The sequence below is a fragment of the Melanerpes formicivorus genome, unplaced genomic scaffold (genome assembly GCF_026170545.1).
Source record: "Melanerpes formicivorus ecotype bairdi unplaced genomic scaffold, bMelFor1.0.p_v2 SCAF_5, whole genome shotgun sequence".
Classification (NCBI taxonomy): domain Eukaryota; kingdom Metazoa; phylum Chordata; class Aves; order Piciformes; family Picidae; genus Melanerpes; species Melanerpes formicivorus.
In genome coordinates this window covers 11,728,808-11,743,763 of record NW_027142357.1, presented here as the reverse complement: position 1 = coordinate 11,743,763, position 14,956 = coordinate 11,728,808, and the positions used below count along the sequence as shown (strand labels likewise).

Below are 14,956 nucleotides of genomic sequence, written 5' to 3'. Positions count from 1 at the left end.
TTAAGTGCGTGAAGTTCTCATGGCTCATTGGTCTAAACAGTATCTACCAGTCTTTAGCCACAGTCACATATTTTAACAAGTATCAATTCACAGGTGTCATTCCCTCTTCTGAACAGAGATGTTTAAACTGTACAGTGACTTCTTCACTAGAAATAAAATATCAGAGCCCAGAGCACAAAACCATTGAAGGACAATTTGAATCACAGTAAGTGATCAGGTCACTGAAGAGTAGGGGGGGAAAGCCATTTAAATACAGACAGAAATTGTAATTATACTGCTGCCCCATGAGATCTAGCAACCAGCCAGTTTTACTCCTTAACTACCTGTTCCTCTAGGCTGTTCATCTTGGTTTTCTTAAACAAAGGGCTAGCAGTCCTAAGTTTAGATTCCTTTCTTCCTGATGTGAAAGTATTAAACATTTGGGGTATACTGAAGATAACCTAGTTTCCAATTAGTATGCAAATACAGATTATTAAGCAAAGAAACAGTTCTTGTGAAATGAATGGAAATAGTTGTAGATGAACTAAAAATGCCCATCCAGAGAGAAAACAATAAATATCAAGAGCAGGCTGAACCTCTATCGGCCATTGTGTATGAGGAACACGAGCAAACTGAACCAAGTACCTACTTATCAAATCCATGCAGAAAAAATGCCTATTGGATTCATAAATGCAGACTGGGAGTATAAAACAAGCACTGAAAATAATAAACACAGGTATTTAAGTATTTATGCTATTCCTATTCAATAACCCTCTAGCACATTAAGCAGAAATAATATCCTCCCTCTAGTTACCTTCTCCTCCGGGTCTGGCACGTTGCCTTGATCCTTTTGTTGAAGGCTGCCTTGATATTCCCGACGGATTGTCACTCTTAAAAAAATAAAAACACCCCAAAATTTATTAAAAAAAAAATTAAAAATCTGTATTTATATATAAACTTTAATTGCATGTGTTGCTTTTTTATCTGTATGTATTACCCATAAAAAACATTCACTTACAAAACTGACCAGCACACGTAAGGTTATGTCAAGCCTCAAGCCTATTTTCCTCGGAGCCTGATGGCATTTTTCCTGGATATATTCTAGCTATTTTCTTTTAAATGAACCTACTAGAGGATCAGATTTCATTATTGCAAAGATAACTTCCAAATGTGAACTATGAGTATCCAAGGCGGAACACTCTTGCAAAACCTGCAGAGCATCTAAGATGCTACTGATGGTCCTGGGATATGAGGTTTAGCTATTAGTGAGCTACCAAAAGGAGTAAAAGGACTGCAATCCCCCTATGTTTCAGCTGCATCAGATGCACAGTTGCTCTTCAATGAAATCTGAATTTCATTCCATAATATAAATAAATAACAATAAATCTTTAATGAAATCTGAATTCCATTCCATAATATAAATAAATAAAAATAAATCTTTAATGAAATCTGAATTCCATTCCATAATGGGAACAAAAACTAAAAGACTGTGCCATAAGTCTTGCACAGTCCTTTACTCAAAGGACAACTTTCCTGGACAAAGTCCTTGGACACAGTGAGAAATGGGTACTGCCAGCAAGTCCAGCAGACAAACAAGAGATGATTGGAAGGTTAAACTGGTACAGGAAGGAGAGTAAGAGTTCAAAAGTGGAAAAGATTGAACTGGACAAAAATTCAGGACGCTACTGAGGACTCTGACCTTAGTCCAAAAAGCAAATCAGACAGACCAGGAAATGAAAGCCAGCAAGCACACATGAGAATTACTTTGCTTTCTCTGGATATAGCTTGCAGTGCCTGAAGTCAGTGCCTGAAGTGGCTGTCAATGGCTCCATGTCCCAGTGGAGGCCAGTGACAAGTGGAGTCCCTCAGGGATCAGTCCTGGGACCTGTCTTGTTCAACATCTTTGTCAGTGACATGGACAGTGGCATTGAGTGCACCCTCAGCAAGTTTGCTGATGACACCAAGCTGTGTGGTGCAGCAGACACGCTGGAGGGAAGGGAGGCCATCCAGAGGGACCTTGACAGGCTGGAGAGGTGGGCACAGGCCAACCTCATGAAGTTCAATAAGAGCAAGTGCAGGGTCCTGCATCTGGGTCGAGGCAATCCCAGGCACAAATACAGGCTGGGCAGTGACTGGCTGGAGGATAGCCCTGAGGAGAGAGACTTGGGGGTGCTGGTGGACAAAAAGCTCAACATGAGCTCTCAGTGTGCACTTGCAGCCCGCAAAGCCAATCAGATCCTGGGCTGCATCAGGAGAAGTGTGGCTAGCAGGTCGAGGGAGGTGATCCTCCCCCTCTACTCAGCCCTGGTGAGACCCCACCTGGAATACTGTGTCCAGTTCTGGAGCCCCTATTACAAGAGGGATGTGGAGGTGCTGGAACGTGTCCAGAGAAGGGCCACGAGGATGATCAGAGGGCTGGAGCACCTCTCCTATGAGGACAGACTGAAGGAGTTGGGGCTGTACAGTCTGCAGAAGAGAAGGCTCCGAGGTGACCTAATTGTCGCCTTCCAGTATCTGAAGGGGGCCTACAGGAAGGCAGGGGAAGGACTTCTCAGGATATCAGGTAGTGATAGGACTAGGGGGAATGGAATGAAGCTGGAGGTGGGGAGATTCAGGCTGGATGTGAGGAGGAGGTTCTTCACCATGAGAGTGGTGAAACCCTGGAATGGGTTGTCCAGGGAGGTGGTCGAGGCCCCGTCCCTGGGGGTGTTTAAGAGCAGGCTGGATGAGGCTCTGTCCAGCCTGATCTAGTGTGGGGTGTCCCTGCCCATGGCAGGGGGGTTGGAACTAGATGATCCTTGTGGTCCCTTCCAACCCTGAATGAAACTATGAAACTATGAAACTAAGTCAAGAACACTGACAACATTTTCTGCATGTTGCACATTTCAGTGGTCCTATGTCCTTGGAAAGGTGCAAGTTAAATCACCAGGTCCACTTGGCTGGAGGTTGAGAAAAAGAAATGCAAAAGCAGCAGTCTTTTGTGAGATGAGATCAACACCAGTCATGGCATCATAGAATTGTTAGGGTTGGAAGGGACCTCAAGGATCACCTAGTTCCAAACCTCTCCTCACACTACATCAGGTTGCCCAGAGCCACATCCAGCCTGGCCTTACAAACCTCCAGGGATGAGGCTTCCACCATCTCCTCGGGCAACCTGTTCCAGTGCCTCACCACCCTCATGGGGAAGAACTTCTTCCTAACATCCAATCTGAATCTACCCATTTCTAGTTTTTTTCCATTCCCCCTAGTCCTATCACTACCTGACACCCTAAAAAGTCCCTCACCATCTTTCCTGTAGGCCCCCTTCAGATACTGGAAGGCCACAATCAGGTCTCCTTGGAACATTCTCTTCTCCAGACTGAAGAGTCCCAACTCCCTCAGTCTGTCCTCACAGGAGAGGTGAGCCCTCTAATCATTCTCGTGGCCCTTCTATGGACATGTTCCTCCAGATCCTTCCTGTACTAGGGACTCCAGAACTGGATGCAGTACTCCAGGTGGAGTCTCACCAGAGTGGAATAGAGGGGAAGACTCACCTCCCTCGACCTGCTGACTATGCTTCTCTTGATGCAGCCCAGGATCTGATTGGCTTTCCGGGTTGCAAGTGCACACTGGTGGCTCATGTTGAGCTTCTCTTCCACCAGCACCCCCAGGTCCTTTTCTTCAGGGCTGCTGTCAAGCCAGTTGCTGCCCAGCCTATACCAGTGCCTCGGATTGCCCCGACCCAGATGCAGGACCTTGCACTTGTTCTTGTTGAACCTCATGAGGTTGGCTTGTGCCCACCTCTCCAGCCTGTCAAGGTCCCTCTGGATGGCCTCCCTTGCCTCCAGCGTGTCTGCTGCACCACACAGCTTGGTGTCATCAGCAAACTTGCTGAGGGTGCACTCAATGCCACTGTCCATGTTGCCAACAAAGATGTTAAACAAGTGCCAGGAGACAAGGCCACTCAGGCAACAAGGGCTCCTCTATGCAAAGAAATAGGCAAACCTACGCACAGGTATTACAAGAGCTTGAAGGCAGCTATAGTACTTGCCCTAAAAATAAGCTTGAAAAAACATCCTGGCAAGAGCAAGCAGTGGGGCAGGTCCTTGAGAGTTGTCACTACTACACGTAAACTACAGATTTACTACTTACTGTACCTGAAGCACACCTAGGCCCAAGTGCCTCCAGAGAATGTGCAAGTTGTAAAGGAGCACTCCTGCTAATCCAACAAAACTAAGGTATCATTATTATTATTAAGGAAGAAATTTTTTACAATGAGGGTAGTGAAACAGAGGCACAGGTTGCCCAGACAGATGGCAGAAGCCTCATTTCTACAAACATTCAAGGTTAGGTTGGACAAGGCTCTGAGCAACCTGATCTAGTTGAAGATGTCCCTGCTCACTGTAGGATGTTGGAGTACATGACCTTTCAAGGTCACTTCCAACCCAAACCCTTCATTGATCAGGATGGGAAAAAGTCAGTCCACCCACTTATACCAGTCTTCACTAGCAGAACAGGCAGACTTGGCAGTGCTGGGTTAATGACTGGACTCAGTGATCTTAAGGGTCTTTTCCAACCTAAATGATTATGTGTCTTCTTCTTGAGTATAGACCAGAGGATAGGGCCAGCAATGAGATCTGGCCCACCATGCACAAACACAAGACTTCTCACTTCTTACAAGGCTGTACATACTAATAAAACAGTAGCTTCCCACAAGCTATTCATGCTTTTAATTACTTTCCTGTCTTCTTACCCAAGTCTGTGAATTCATTAACAACATTTGTTGTTAAAGAGGAAGCAACCATCTCTGAACACAACAGATGAAGTACAGGTGGCTTGACAACTGCAGGGTGGTGAGCCACTGGCACAGGTTGCCCAGAGAAGCTGTAGATGTTCCCTCCCTGGAAACGTTTACAGTAAAGTTGGATGAGGCTTTGAACTACCTGGTTTAGTGGAAGGTGTCCCTGTCCACGGCAGGGGGGCTGGAACTAGATGATCTTTAAGGTCCCTTAGAACCCAAAACATTCTGTGACTCTATGTTCTGTGCTCTTGTCTATGACACATCTCTGCATCTCATTCAAAATCGTGAAATAAGTTTAGCATCTCACAGGATTTCCTCAGCTGCTCTTTCTGAAATTTGTGTGAATTAACAATTCCTGTGGTTTGCATCCAAGACTTATTCTCAACCCTGATGACAACTACACTGATAACATAAATAACAATTACAAATTCTTCCATTTCTATGCAAATGTTAACATTGTATGTTCCAATAACCTGTAAGAGAAAATTGTCAAGTTTCACTGTGTAAGACATAAGAAATAATACCTAGCATACAGGACAATGGCCTGTACACACCATCATGGAAAATAACACTATGACATATTTAACAATATAGAAGACCAGTAAGTATTTTCACTCAAGCTACTGTGGGTGACCACACAAGAGAAACAACTTTACAACAATATACCCACTGGTCTTGGAGACAGAGTTACATGAATGAGATGAATGAAGCTGACATGTCAGGAACCTAGTGATAAGTTTGGTTTGAAGGCAAATGTTGCTTTATTATAAGCTATAAAGCACCATGAGCTCAACAGAAGAGCTTGACAACAAAGGGGACGTGCTTGTTAACAACAGGAAAAGTATGCATCACAGTAGGCAAACTGTGATAAACTGAAAAGTGAACTATTTGGAGGCACTTTATAAAAGTGAGCAGTCTCCTCAAGAGTTACCTTCAACACCTTAGGTCCTTCAAAAGCTGCATCTCCTTCACCTCCATCACTAAAGTAACATACACAGTTAGTATTTCAGTTATACAATCAGCCAAAAGAAAGCCGCACCAAAAAATAGTACATGGTCTTGTTTGGATGGTTACTGGTTTTGACTTACACTGTTGTCAAGGTTAAGGCTGGCCACTAAATAGATAGTATCATAGTATCATAGTATCATTCAGGGTTGGAAGGGACCACAAGGATCATCTAGTTCCAACCCCCCTGCCATGGGCAGGGACACCCCACACTAGATCAGGCTGGCCAGAGCCTCGTCCAGCCTGGTCTTAAACACCTCCAGGGACGGGGATGACAGGAGTTCTGCATTAACCCCTCTGCCTTCTCTATAGAAGCAAGTACAAGAGCCTTTCTGCACACCAATCCTTGGTGGTAACTAGAAACATCAAGCATTATCACTTCTAAAAGTAGATACTGTCTTCAAAAATATGCTGTTAACTTCAGAAAATGCAGGCACTTAGAAGAGACTTAGGTGAAAAATAAAATCACTGAAAAGAAGCCATTGTTCTGGCTCAAACCAGATCTTCACTGAATTATTAGTTATTACTGGACCCACAACCAGGGCTACCAATATTTTTGTCTCACTCTTTAGGAATTACTGGCATGTTACAGAGGAAGACACAAAGAAGTCCAAAATGCATAGCTAATCCTAAAGTAGTTAATCTTAATCTTGATTCATCATAATTATTACCATCTTTCAGAATCACAACATTATGCAAAGAGCAAAAATAAAGCCCACATACCATCAGAGTCTTGCTCAACGAGCCTGCAGGCTACATCTGGTACACTCAGGCTTCAGCAGCTCTTTGGGTGATGTAATTATTAGCACAGGTGGGGAAGGAGTTGTGAATAGGTGCTGAGGCTTCTGGAGGGGTGGACTCAGTCATTTATTTATGTCAGGTAGTGACTACAAACATTTTTGTAGAGCCACATGTGCACACAGGCAACAGGTGCAAAGTAAAAAGTTAAAATTTAATGAGGATGATAGCAAACAAAACATGAACTCCACAATATTTATTATGTGCGTCTTTCCAAAAGGAGATAAAATAGCTCATTATTCTTCTTGCAAATTCAGAGGCTCCAAGGCTTTGACAAGCAGTCACAGGAGCCATTAAAAAGAGATCTTACACTTCATCTCACACCATCCTGGAAAAAAGAAACACATTAAAGTGGAATTCTAGATGGATGTATGAACATTTCCCAGTTTGGAGTAATTACATTTCTATTTGGAGAGGATACAGCAGTCTGCTGCAAACTGTCCAGTCTGCTGTGTTGTCCTCATTATTAACCTTTTAAAAGTCTGAACTCCACTTTGAGACACGAGCAAATGAATATTTCAAACGTTTCAGCAGATGAAGAGGAGGAACATGCTTTGAAAAGTCATCCTGCCAAACTGCTAATTCTGCCCCCACTTTGCACAACAACCAACCTCTACCTCCACAAAAGGATGTCATGAAGAATTTCTATTAGTGAATTTTATACTGCTCCTGTAACTAATTCTGTATGTGCTTACATCACCTCTAGCCACTCTGTGCACCAACAAAGCAGAACAAAAAAACCCAAAAACATCCAAGCAAGGTAGAACAACTTTTGTCATTGGAATGAGCTGCCCAGGGAGGTGGTGGAGTCACCATCCCTGGAGGTGTTCAAGAGAGGACTGGACGTGGCACTTGGTGCCATGGTCTAGTCATGAGGTCTGTGGTGACAGGTTGGACTCAATGATCTTTGAGGTCTCTTCCAACCTTGGTGATACTGTGATAAATTGGCCACTGTGATCTTTTCCTCTCTAATAAATCAGATCTACTAATAGCTCACTAATAAGAAACAAGAACCGAGTCTGTCAAGAGAAATGTAATGCAACCAACCTTCCACAATACTTTTATTAGATTCAGTTCCACAGTGCCAGAAAGTGTATTTGTATGGATAATGCAAGTAGTGCAAATTTTAAAACCTACATTTATCTATGTGTTATGTAAACACAGCTACATATACAACACATATCTCAAAGTTGTGCAAAAGACTATTCCTCAGCAAATAAACACAGCTCATTTCTAATGCTCTTATTGAAAGATTTGTATCCCTCAAAGACTTTTTTTGCTCTTTCCTTCAAACTGTCTGTATTTATTTTTAAAATGGCTATCATTATTAACAGGCAGAATTTATTAGTGTGCAATAGCAATAAGGTCTTGCTAAGGTCAACTTGACTGCTGTGGTGATACAACTTATTATCAATCAAACATCTTGTTAAATGAAGGCTCACAAGATGGTGTTTCATTAGTGTTAGCTTCTACTACAACTTTTGAAATACAAAATGAACTATCAGAAAAATCCCACTTTCAAAAATGTAAGTTTTAATGATGGATTTCTGTTACATAAGCCAGTTATGAATAACTGAAACCAAAAAGAGGGGTCAGTCAGTGAACCAGAACAAAAACCTTTGAGCCATATCCAGCAGATCTCCATGGAACAATTCTCTCTGCTGCTTCTAGAGCAGTTAGGTCTTTTTTTTTTCATTCAGTAGTTGTTTCATTATATAGCTGAGATGAGCTCCAACAGAAATATAAGTTCTTTAGATATGACTTAGAGGCTTGATTCAAGTGACCAGTTCCAGTTAGTAGGGCAAAAATAAAAGTCATTATGGAAGTGGCCAAAAGTGACAGGATATTACAAAAAGCTTTAGCCAAGAGTTTCAGCAGCCATCTGTAAAATAGAAGAGACTTTTCCAATGTGTTTGGCCTCAGGGGTAAATGACATACCTGTTCTGCAGCCACTTTCATATAAACAGCAGCATACGCTCAGAAGCTTTATGACCCGAATCATCTTTTGTCAAAAGACAGAGTTATCCTTATTATTGAGAAGGTCAATAAGCCACACTATGAAGTGTCTGTTTTAAAGAAGACTTTTACCTGAGGCAGACTGAGAGCTAAGAGAATATAACTCATCTTGCTCTGATCACAAACAGTGTGTTATAGCTAGCCTCGAAGCAGCAAGTAGTCATCTTCTGACTACCATCTGTTAGTCAAACATCTTACTCTCATTTGAAGACTATTACATGCTAAGTAACATACAGAGTTTATTAAGTACCAAAAATACCTTTTTTTTTTTTTTTAAGTCAATTTGTCAAAAATTCAGCCAATGAAAGATGGCCTTTGATAATTGTCAGGAGGAAAAGTTAAGGGTCACATGAAAAAAGATAGATTCTTCTTAAGACTCCTAATCTCATAGAAGCCAAGTCAAAACCCTAAGTGATAGCTTTGCTACATATGTAGAATATGAAAAAAACCCACCAAAATTAATTTGTTTTCTAAAGTCATGGCATCATAAAAGCCATTCAGTCTGAAACTCCATGGACATCTCATGAAATAAAAGTTCCCATTCCCCACTGCTTTCTTCCATGTCGTTTCCATGTCTTGTTATGGAATCATATAATCATAGGTTGGTTTGGGTTGGAAGGGGCATTTAAAGATCATTTAGTCCTAACCCCTGCAGTGAGCAGAGGCATTTGCAGATCTCCATTCAACCTGAACTTGAATGTTTCCAGGCATGAGACTTCTACCGCCTCTCTGAGCAACCTGTGCCAATGCTTCACTACCCTCAGTGTAAAAAATTTCTTCGTTATATGAAGTTTACTTTTCCCCTCTTTAAAGCCATCAACCTTTGTCTTGTCACATTGGACTCTGCTAAAAAGATTGTCCCCACCTTTCCTATGCTTTCAGACAGCATGTTTGAATATAGGACCTAATTCAAGTATGAAGGAAGAAATATCATAATCAAGATGAAGACAAATAGCTCACTACACCATGAAGCCATGTAGGACAAAGCTTGGAAAGGAAGAGAAGCTGTAGCCAGGAGTGTGATGACAAAGAGAGCAGGACCAGGAGCCAGGGTAGGTGGGTAAATGAGCATGACAGGAACAAATGGAAAAAGAGAAGGAGGTTAATCCTTTAAGGCAGAAAAGCATGGGTGAGATCTTATGTACTGGCATATGGTACAGGGCTGCAGAGGGACTGCTTCAAATGCTTTCACTTCTATTATATTTGTATAAAAACTAAAGACAGATGATGAGTTATTAATTATGCAACAGAGAATACAAAATATGATTCAATACTTTTCATGTGCATAAAGACCTAAGCTGTTTCTTTTTAATACAACATATGACTTAAACAACATGTGACTTAAATGGAGCTACAGTAGTTTACATCAGGGTAAATCCCTGGAAACAGAGGTGTTACTGTGCTGTCAAACTACTGTGAAGACAGGAAGATCAGCCCCAGTCCATCAGATGTACTTCTCAATTATTTATTGCAGGAATTTCCTCTAGATCACTTTTTGCAGCTATCTTAGCTTTCTGGCTCTAAAAATTCATTTGGAACATTTTAATTTCATTTCTTTCTCCCTCAGTCTTAAGATGATGACCATTTGTCATGCACTGGTCAGAAGAGTTTTCATCGCCTTAAAACTAAGCGGCATCTGTTACGCAAGCAAGCAGAGGAAAGTATGTCATCTAGATTTAAAGTAATAAACCCACATGCCTTGGAACCACTCCCAAAAGCACTTAAGACGGGAAATGAAACTTTACTGCCCCAGCATATTATTGTGGTGCCCAAGAGCACTACGATAGTTTAGGATGAGGCTCAAAATTTCCATTAGAGACCCAATCTGCAGGAAGTTTAACTTGGCCATGAACATTTGCTTCAGGCTAAAAACTATTTTATAAGCTCTCCCTCCTAGAGCCAATAATTTTAAAAGTTTGGTTGGATTTCAGTCAAAGAATAGCTATAAATTTGTCATCTCACATAGAAGACACAATGATGTCAGTGGCCCATAGATTCTCAACAGAGACTCCTGCTAGACTTGGGATCCTGCCTATTTTTAACTAGCCTGAGCTGCTTTAGGTTAATTTATTGAAGTCTCACTCTTTAAACGTTTAGCCATATGGCTCCATAATTCCCCAGATTGCCTCAGGTCATCAAGAAGCAGCAGATGCAGACATGACAGTATCACAAGCAACAGCTACTGTTCAGAGGCAATCAGTGAGTTGCTATTCCACCATCATCCAGATGCAACATATGGGCCCAAACCAGTAAATTCTACTGAAGTACAAAAATAACCCCAAAATCTAACAGCTTTCCACTAAATATTCAGAGGAATAAACAAAAACCTTGTACAAGTACATATATTTCCCAGCATATCAGTAACACAGAAATAAAATCTGGAGATTTTATTTCCAAGATCAAAGACATTTAAGAAAAACAAAACAAACTCAAACCAACTATAAAACAAAATAAACAAAAGAACAAAGAAAAAACACAACAAACAAAAAACCCAAACTGAGCAAGCAACCCCCATTAAAAAAAAAAAACAACCAAAAACCAACCAACCAACCAGGTAAGCATCTATCTATATTACAGCCCTGCAATTTCTACCTACTTTTCAATCCTACATTTCTTTCCTTCTGATTTCCAAAACACTCTAACATGCAACACTTTCAATGTTCACCTTGCCAGATCTTCTATAGTACTAACCTCATCTGGCTGGCACTTGCTGTCTTTAGTTGGCCTCTGCATTTTTCTAAGCATGGATTCCTCAGGATCTGCAGACTGAAAAGAAAGCAGTTGCTTTAGATTCAGTGTGCTGAGCAGTGAGCTATTTACTTGAATAATGTGAAAGAGGAAATGAGCACAGAGTACATTACAATGTGCAGCCATCTACCTGCCTTCTTTACCTTGCCCCCCCGTGTAAGAGACTAACCAAGCAAAATCCACAGTTAGACATTGTTCTCCACAAGTAATCACAGGCCAGCAGACAGGTAGTGACAGAAATGCTTTCTTACATCTAACAAAATTAAATCACCCTCTGACAGGAGCATCTTAGACATCCATTAATGCCAACTTCTACCATGAACCAGCTCACAGATCAGAAAAGGAGAACAGGAGACAAAAGGAACAACAAAATGAAAGGCAATGAAGAGATGGCTTTAAGGTAGTTTAAGACTTTACACTGAGGAGGGCTAAGTATGGGGAAAGCGTGGAAGCGTTCCTTCTCAAAGATGTAACATGATAAGTCAAGTCTACTGCAAACAAAGCACCCTTGCAAGAGCCTAGTTCTTTCAAGCTGGGGGTGGGGGGGGTGGGGGTGCAGAAATCAAGCTGGAAGCAAGAAGCTTAATCTAGAGAGACAGGCAAAAATACAGATGTGCAACTCGGTCCTGTGTGTCCTGCTACAGAAGTAAGCTTAGTAAAGACGAGTTATGGCCCAAAGGAACACTCTTTAACCCCATCTGGCCCAAGGCATAGCTATGGCTGGAACAACATCATGGATTTCTGGGAAGACACATGAGGATAGAAGTACAGAGTTCCAACAGTTGCTGCCAACTCTCTGCCAAACAATCTAATGTGATCAGGAGAATTCCAACATGCAGACTTCAGAAAAGAAACTGCTTATTAGATGATCAGGGTCAAGTCATGATATATCATGGCAGAGACATGAATGGCCTCAGTCACACTCACCAGATGAAATCCACACTGACGCTTTCACTTGGAAGTAATTGCTGTTAAAGAAAGTACCTCATAGCTACATGAGCAGAAATACTAACATGTGAACGCATTAGAAGAAACATTCATTCCCTGCCACAGCATGTGGAAAGTTATTCTCTTAAACATTATTTCAATTACCTTTTTCTCTGTTTTATCTTTTCCATGTTCTCTTAAATGCTCCCCATCATTTTCTCTGTCCCTCTGCCTATCCCTTTCCCGGTCTTTTCCTCCAGCTCTATCCTTCTCTCGTTCTCTGTCCCTAGTCTTATCTTTGTCTCTTCCTTTCAGTCTGTCCTTTTCTCTTCCTCCTTCATTTTTTTTGTCTCTATCTTGTCCTTTATTATGTTCAAGATCATCTTCTCGTTCTATGTCTCCTTTCCCCTTGTTATTTTCTGTTTCTCTTCCTTCTTTGGATGTTCTGCTTTTTCTTCTTTCCCTTTCCTGTTTTTCTCCCTCTTTATAAGAGTCTTTTTCAGGGTCTTTGTGTCTGTGTCTTGTGTCTTCATTGTCCCTCTGTTTTTCACTTTCCTTTTCTCTTTCTTCATGCTCTTTCAAATCTCCTTTGGGTTTTCTGTCTTTGCTTGAGCCCCTCTCTTTAAGTTCAGTGCCTCCTCTACCCTAAAAGGAAAGCAAAAGCTAAAATTAATTATGATAAACAGTAACTCTATCACTCAGCTACTTTATGCAACAAAATATGCACACTAAAAACACAGCCAAGCAAACAAAGCACAAAGAGTGGTAGTCTCTGTACCCCACAAAAGTTGCAAATGCCTACCTCTTTATCTCTATGGCTTTTTTGATCTTCTGTTTTGGAGTCTTTGCTTTCTTTATCTCGAGATTTAGAGGATGGAGGCTTCCCTTTATCAGCTCTTTCCCCAGCTAAGATCTGTTTTACAGCAGCATCACTGGACAGCTGCAATGAATAGGAAGTCATCACTGAAACAAGTAAATTATGTTATTCACTATCTCCTTTCTTCCTAACTGTAATTAACATGACTGCTGCAAGTTTTCTTTTTGTTTTAATTGAATTTATATTTCTATTCCTCTGGAAACATTCTTTGGGAAACATTCTTTCACAACAGTAATCAAAGAATCATGGAATGGTTTGGAAGAGACCCTAAAGATCATCTAGTTCAACCCCACTGCAGCGAGCAAGGCCACCTTTCACTAGCCCAGGCTGCTGAGAGCTCCCACCAACCTGCCTTGACCACTTGCAGGTATGAAGCATACACAACTTCTCTAAGCAACCTGTTACAGTGTTTCATCACCCTCATGGTGAAGAGCTTCATCCCTGTATCTCGTCTTAACCTCCCCTCTTTCAGTTTAAAGCCATTACCTTGTGTCCTGTCACTACATGCCCCTGTAAAAAGCCCATCTTCAGCTTTCTTACAGATCACCTTTAAGTACTGAAAAGCTACAGTAAAATATCCCCAAAGCCTTTTCTTCTCCAGGATGAACAAACCCAAGTCTCTCATAGCAGGGGTGTTCCAGCCTCATGATCATCCTCTGGACCTGCTCCAACAGGTCCATATCCTCTTATGTCAGGGGTCCCAGAGCTGCACACAGCACTGCAGGTGGGGTCTCACAAGCATGCAGCAGAGGGACAGAATCACCTCTCCTGAGCTTTTGTGCCAAACATCCCCTTGCAACTCCTGTAATAATTTGTTTATATGTACTAGAGCTATAAAACTACATGGTACTTTTAATGTACTATAGCACAACAGCAATTCTCATTGCAACTTCAGTATTTTTCAAAATGGTAAGGTAAATGACTGACAAATCCTTGTACCATGACTGCTGGATTGGTTAAACACTCTCAAAACCACCTTGGTTTGTATTTGCCTCCCCTGTCACCTAATACTTGCTCAGTCAGCAACAGTCACTACAGAAAACTACGTTAAGAATGACTTTCAATAAGCTGCAGTTACACTGTTTTAAAAGCTTCTGCATCTAGTTAATTTGTTAAGATGACAGTTATTAATTAGGTCTTTTAGACAACAAGTTAACATGTTTTCACCTCCAAGTAGCAAAGAGTTTGATTACATTAACAGAAAAAAAAAAAAAAATGATCACATTGCTAGGGAATTCTCCCTTCTGAAACAGGAATAGCTTTTAAATCACTAAAACTGATATTGCCCTGGGGGTCGACTCCTGATTCTCTCCTGGCTTGTAAATGCAAAACTATGAATTTTTGTGGGTTTTCACATTTGAGCACAACCTTCTGCACTTTAGCAACATTTGCCTGAACTACCTAACTCCAAGCATTGTGCTCAGCCCAGCACTGAAAATATCAAGCTAGAGATGGAAGAAAATCTGCCACAATGCACATCAAGCACAACAAAAGCCAAGATGCTAATTATCTTAGCTATCTGGATAGACTATATAGTCTGGATATTAAATCTCACCACAACATTCTACAAAGCTGTTCCATCAAGCACATTTTCTAACTCCTCCACTCTCTGTGCATGTATTTATCAACTTCCCCTTTTGCTATGCCTCAAGCAATTCATAAGGAAGAAGCTCATAGCACTTGGCTAATAAAAATAAATATAAATTTAAATGAGTAGATTATCAGACACAGATAAACCAAACTAAACTTGCAGAAGGCTTGTAAACACTGCAGTAGTTCATGGTTGAGCATACACAACTCCTTCACACACATTAATTCAAGGGGTT

General features: G+C 41.3%; 1 protein-coding gene across 3 annotated transcripts in view; it reads right to left on the bottom strand.

Moving 5' to 3' along the window:
* Positions 1-14,956, bottom strand: part of TRAF3IP1 (TRAF3 interacting protein 1) — a 49,148-nt gene that overhangs the window by 27,486 nt on the left and 6,706 nt on the right. For 2 of the 3 annotated variants that reach the window (XR_010987337.1, XM_068138140.1), the window contains exons 4-7: positions 13,056-13,193; positions 12,419-12,898; positions 11,270-11,344; positions 794-869 (exon numbers count right to left, since the gene is read on the bottom strand). Coding sequence is in view for 2 of the 3 variants with exons in the window: in XM_068138140.1 (XP_067994241.1) it covers positions 794-869; positions 11,270-11,344; positions 12,419-12,898; positions 13,056-13,193 (769 nt within the window). In the remaining variant the exon portion in view is untranslated. The remainder of the gene's footprint in view (positions 1-793; positions 870-11,269; positions 11,345-12,418; positions 12,899-13,055; positions 13,194-14,956) is intronic. The other variant, XM_068138139.1, reaches the window with a different exon arrangement.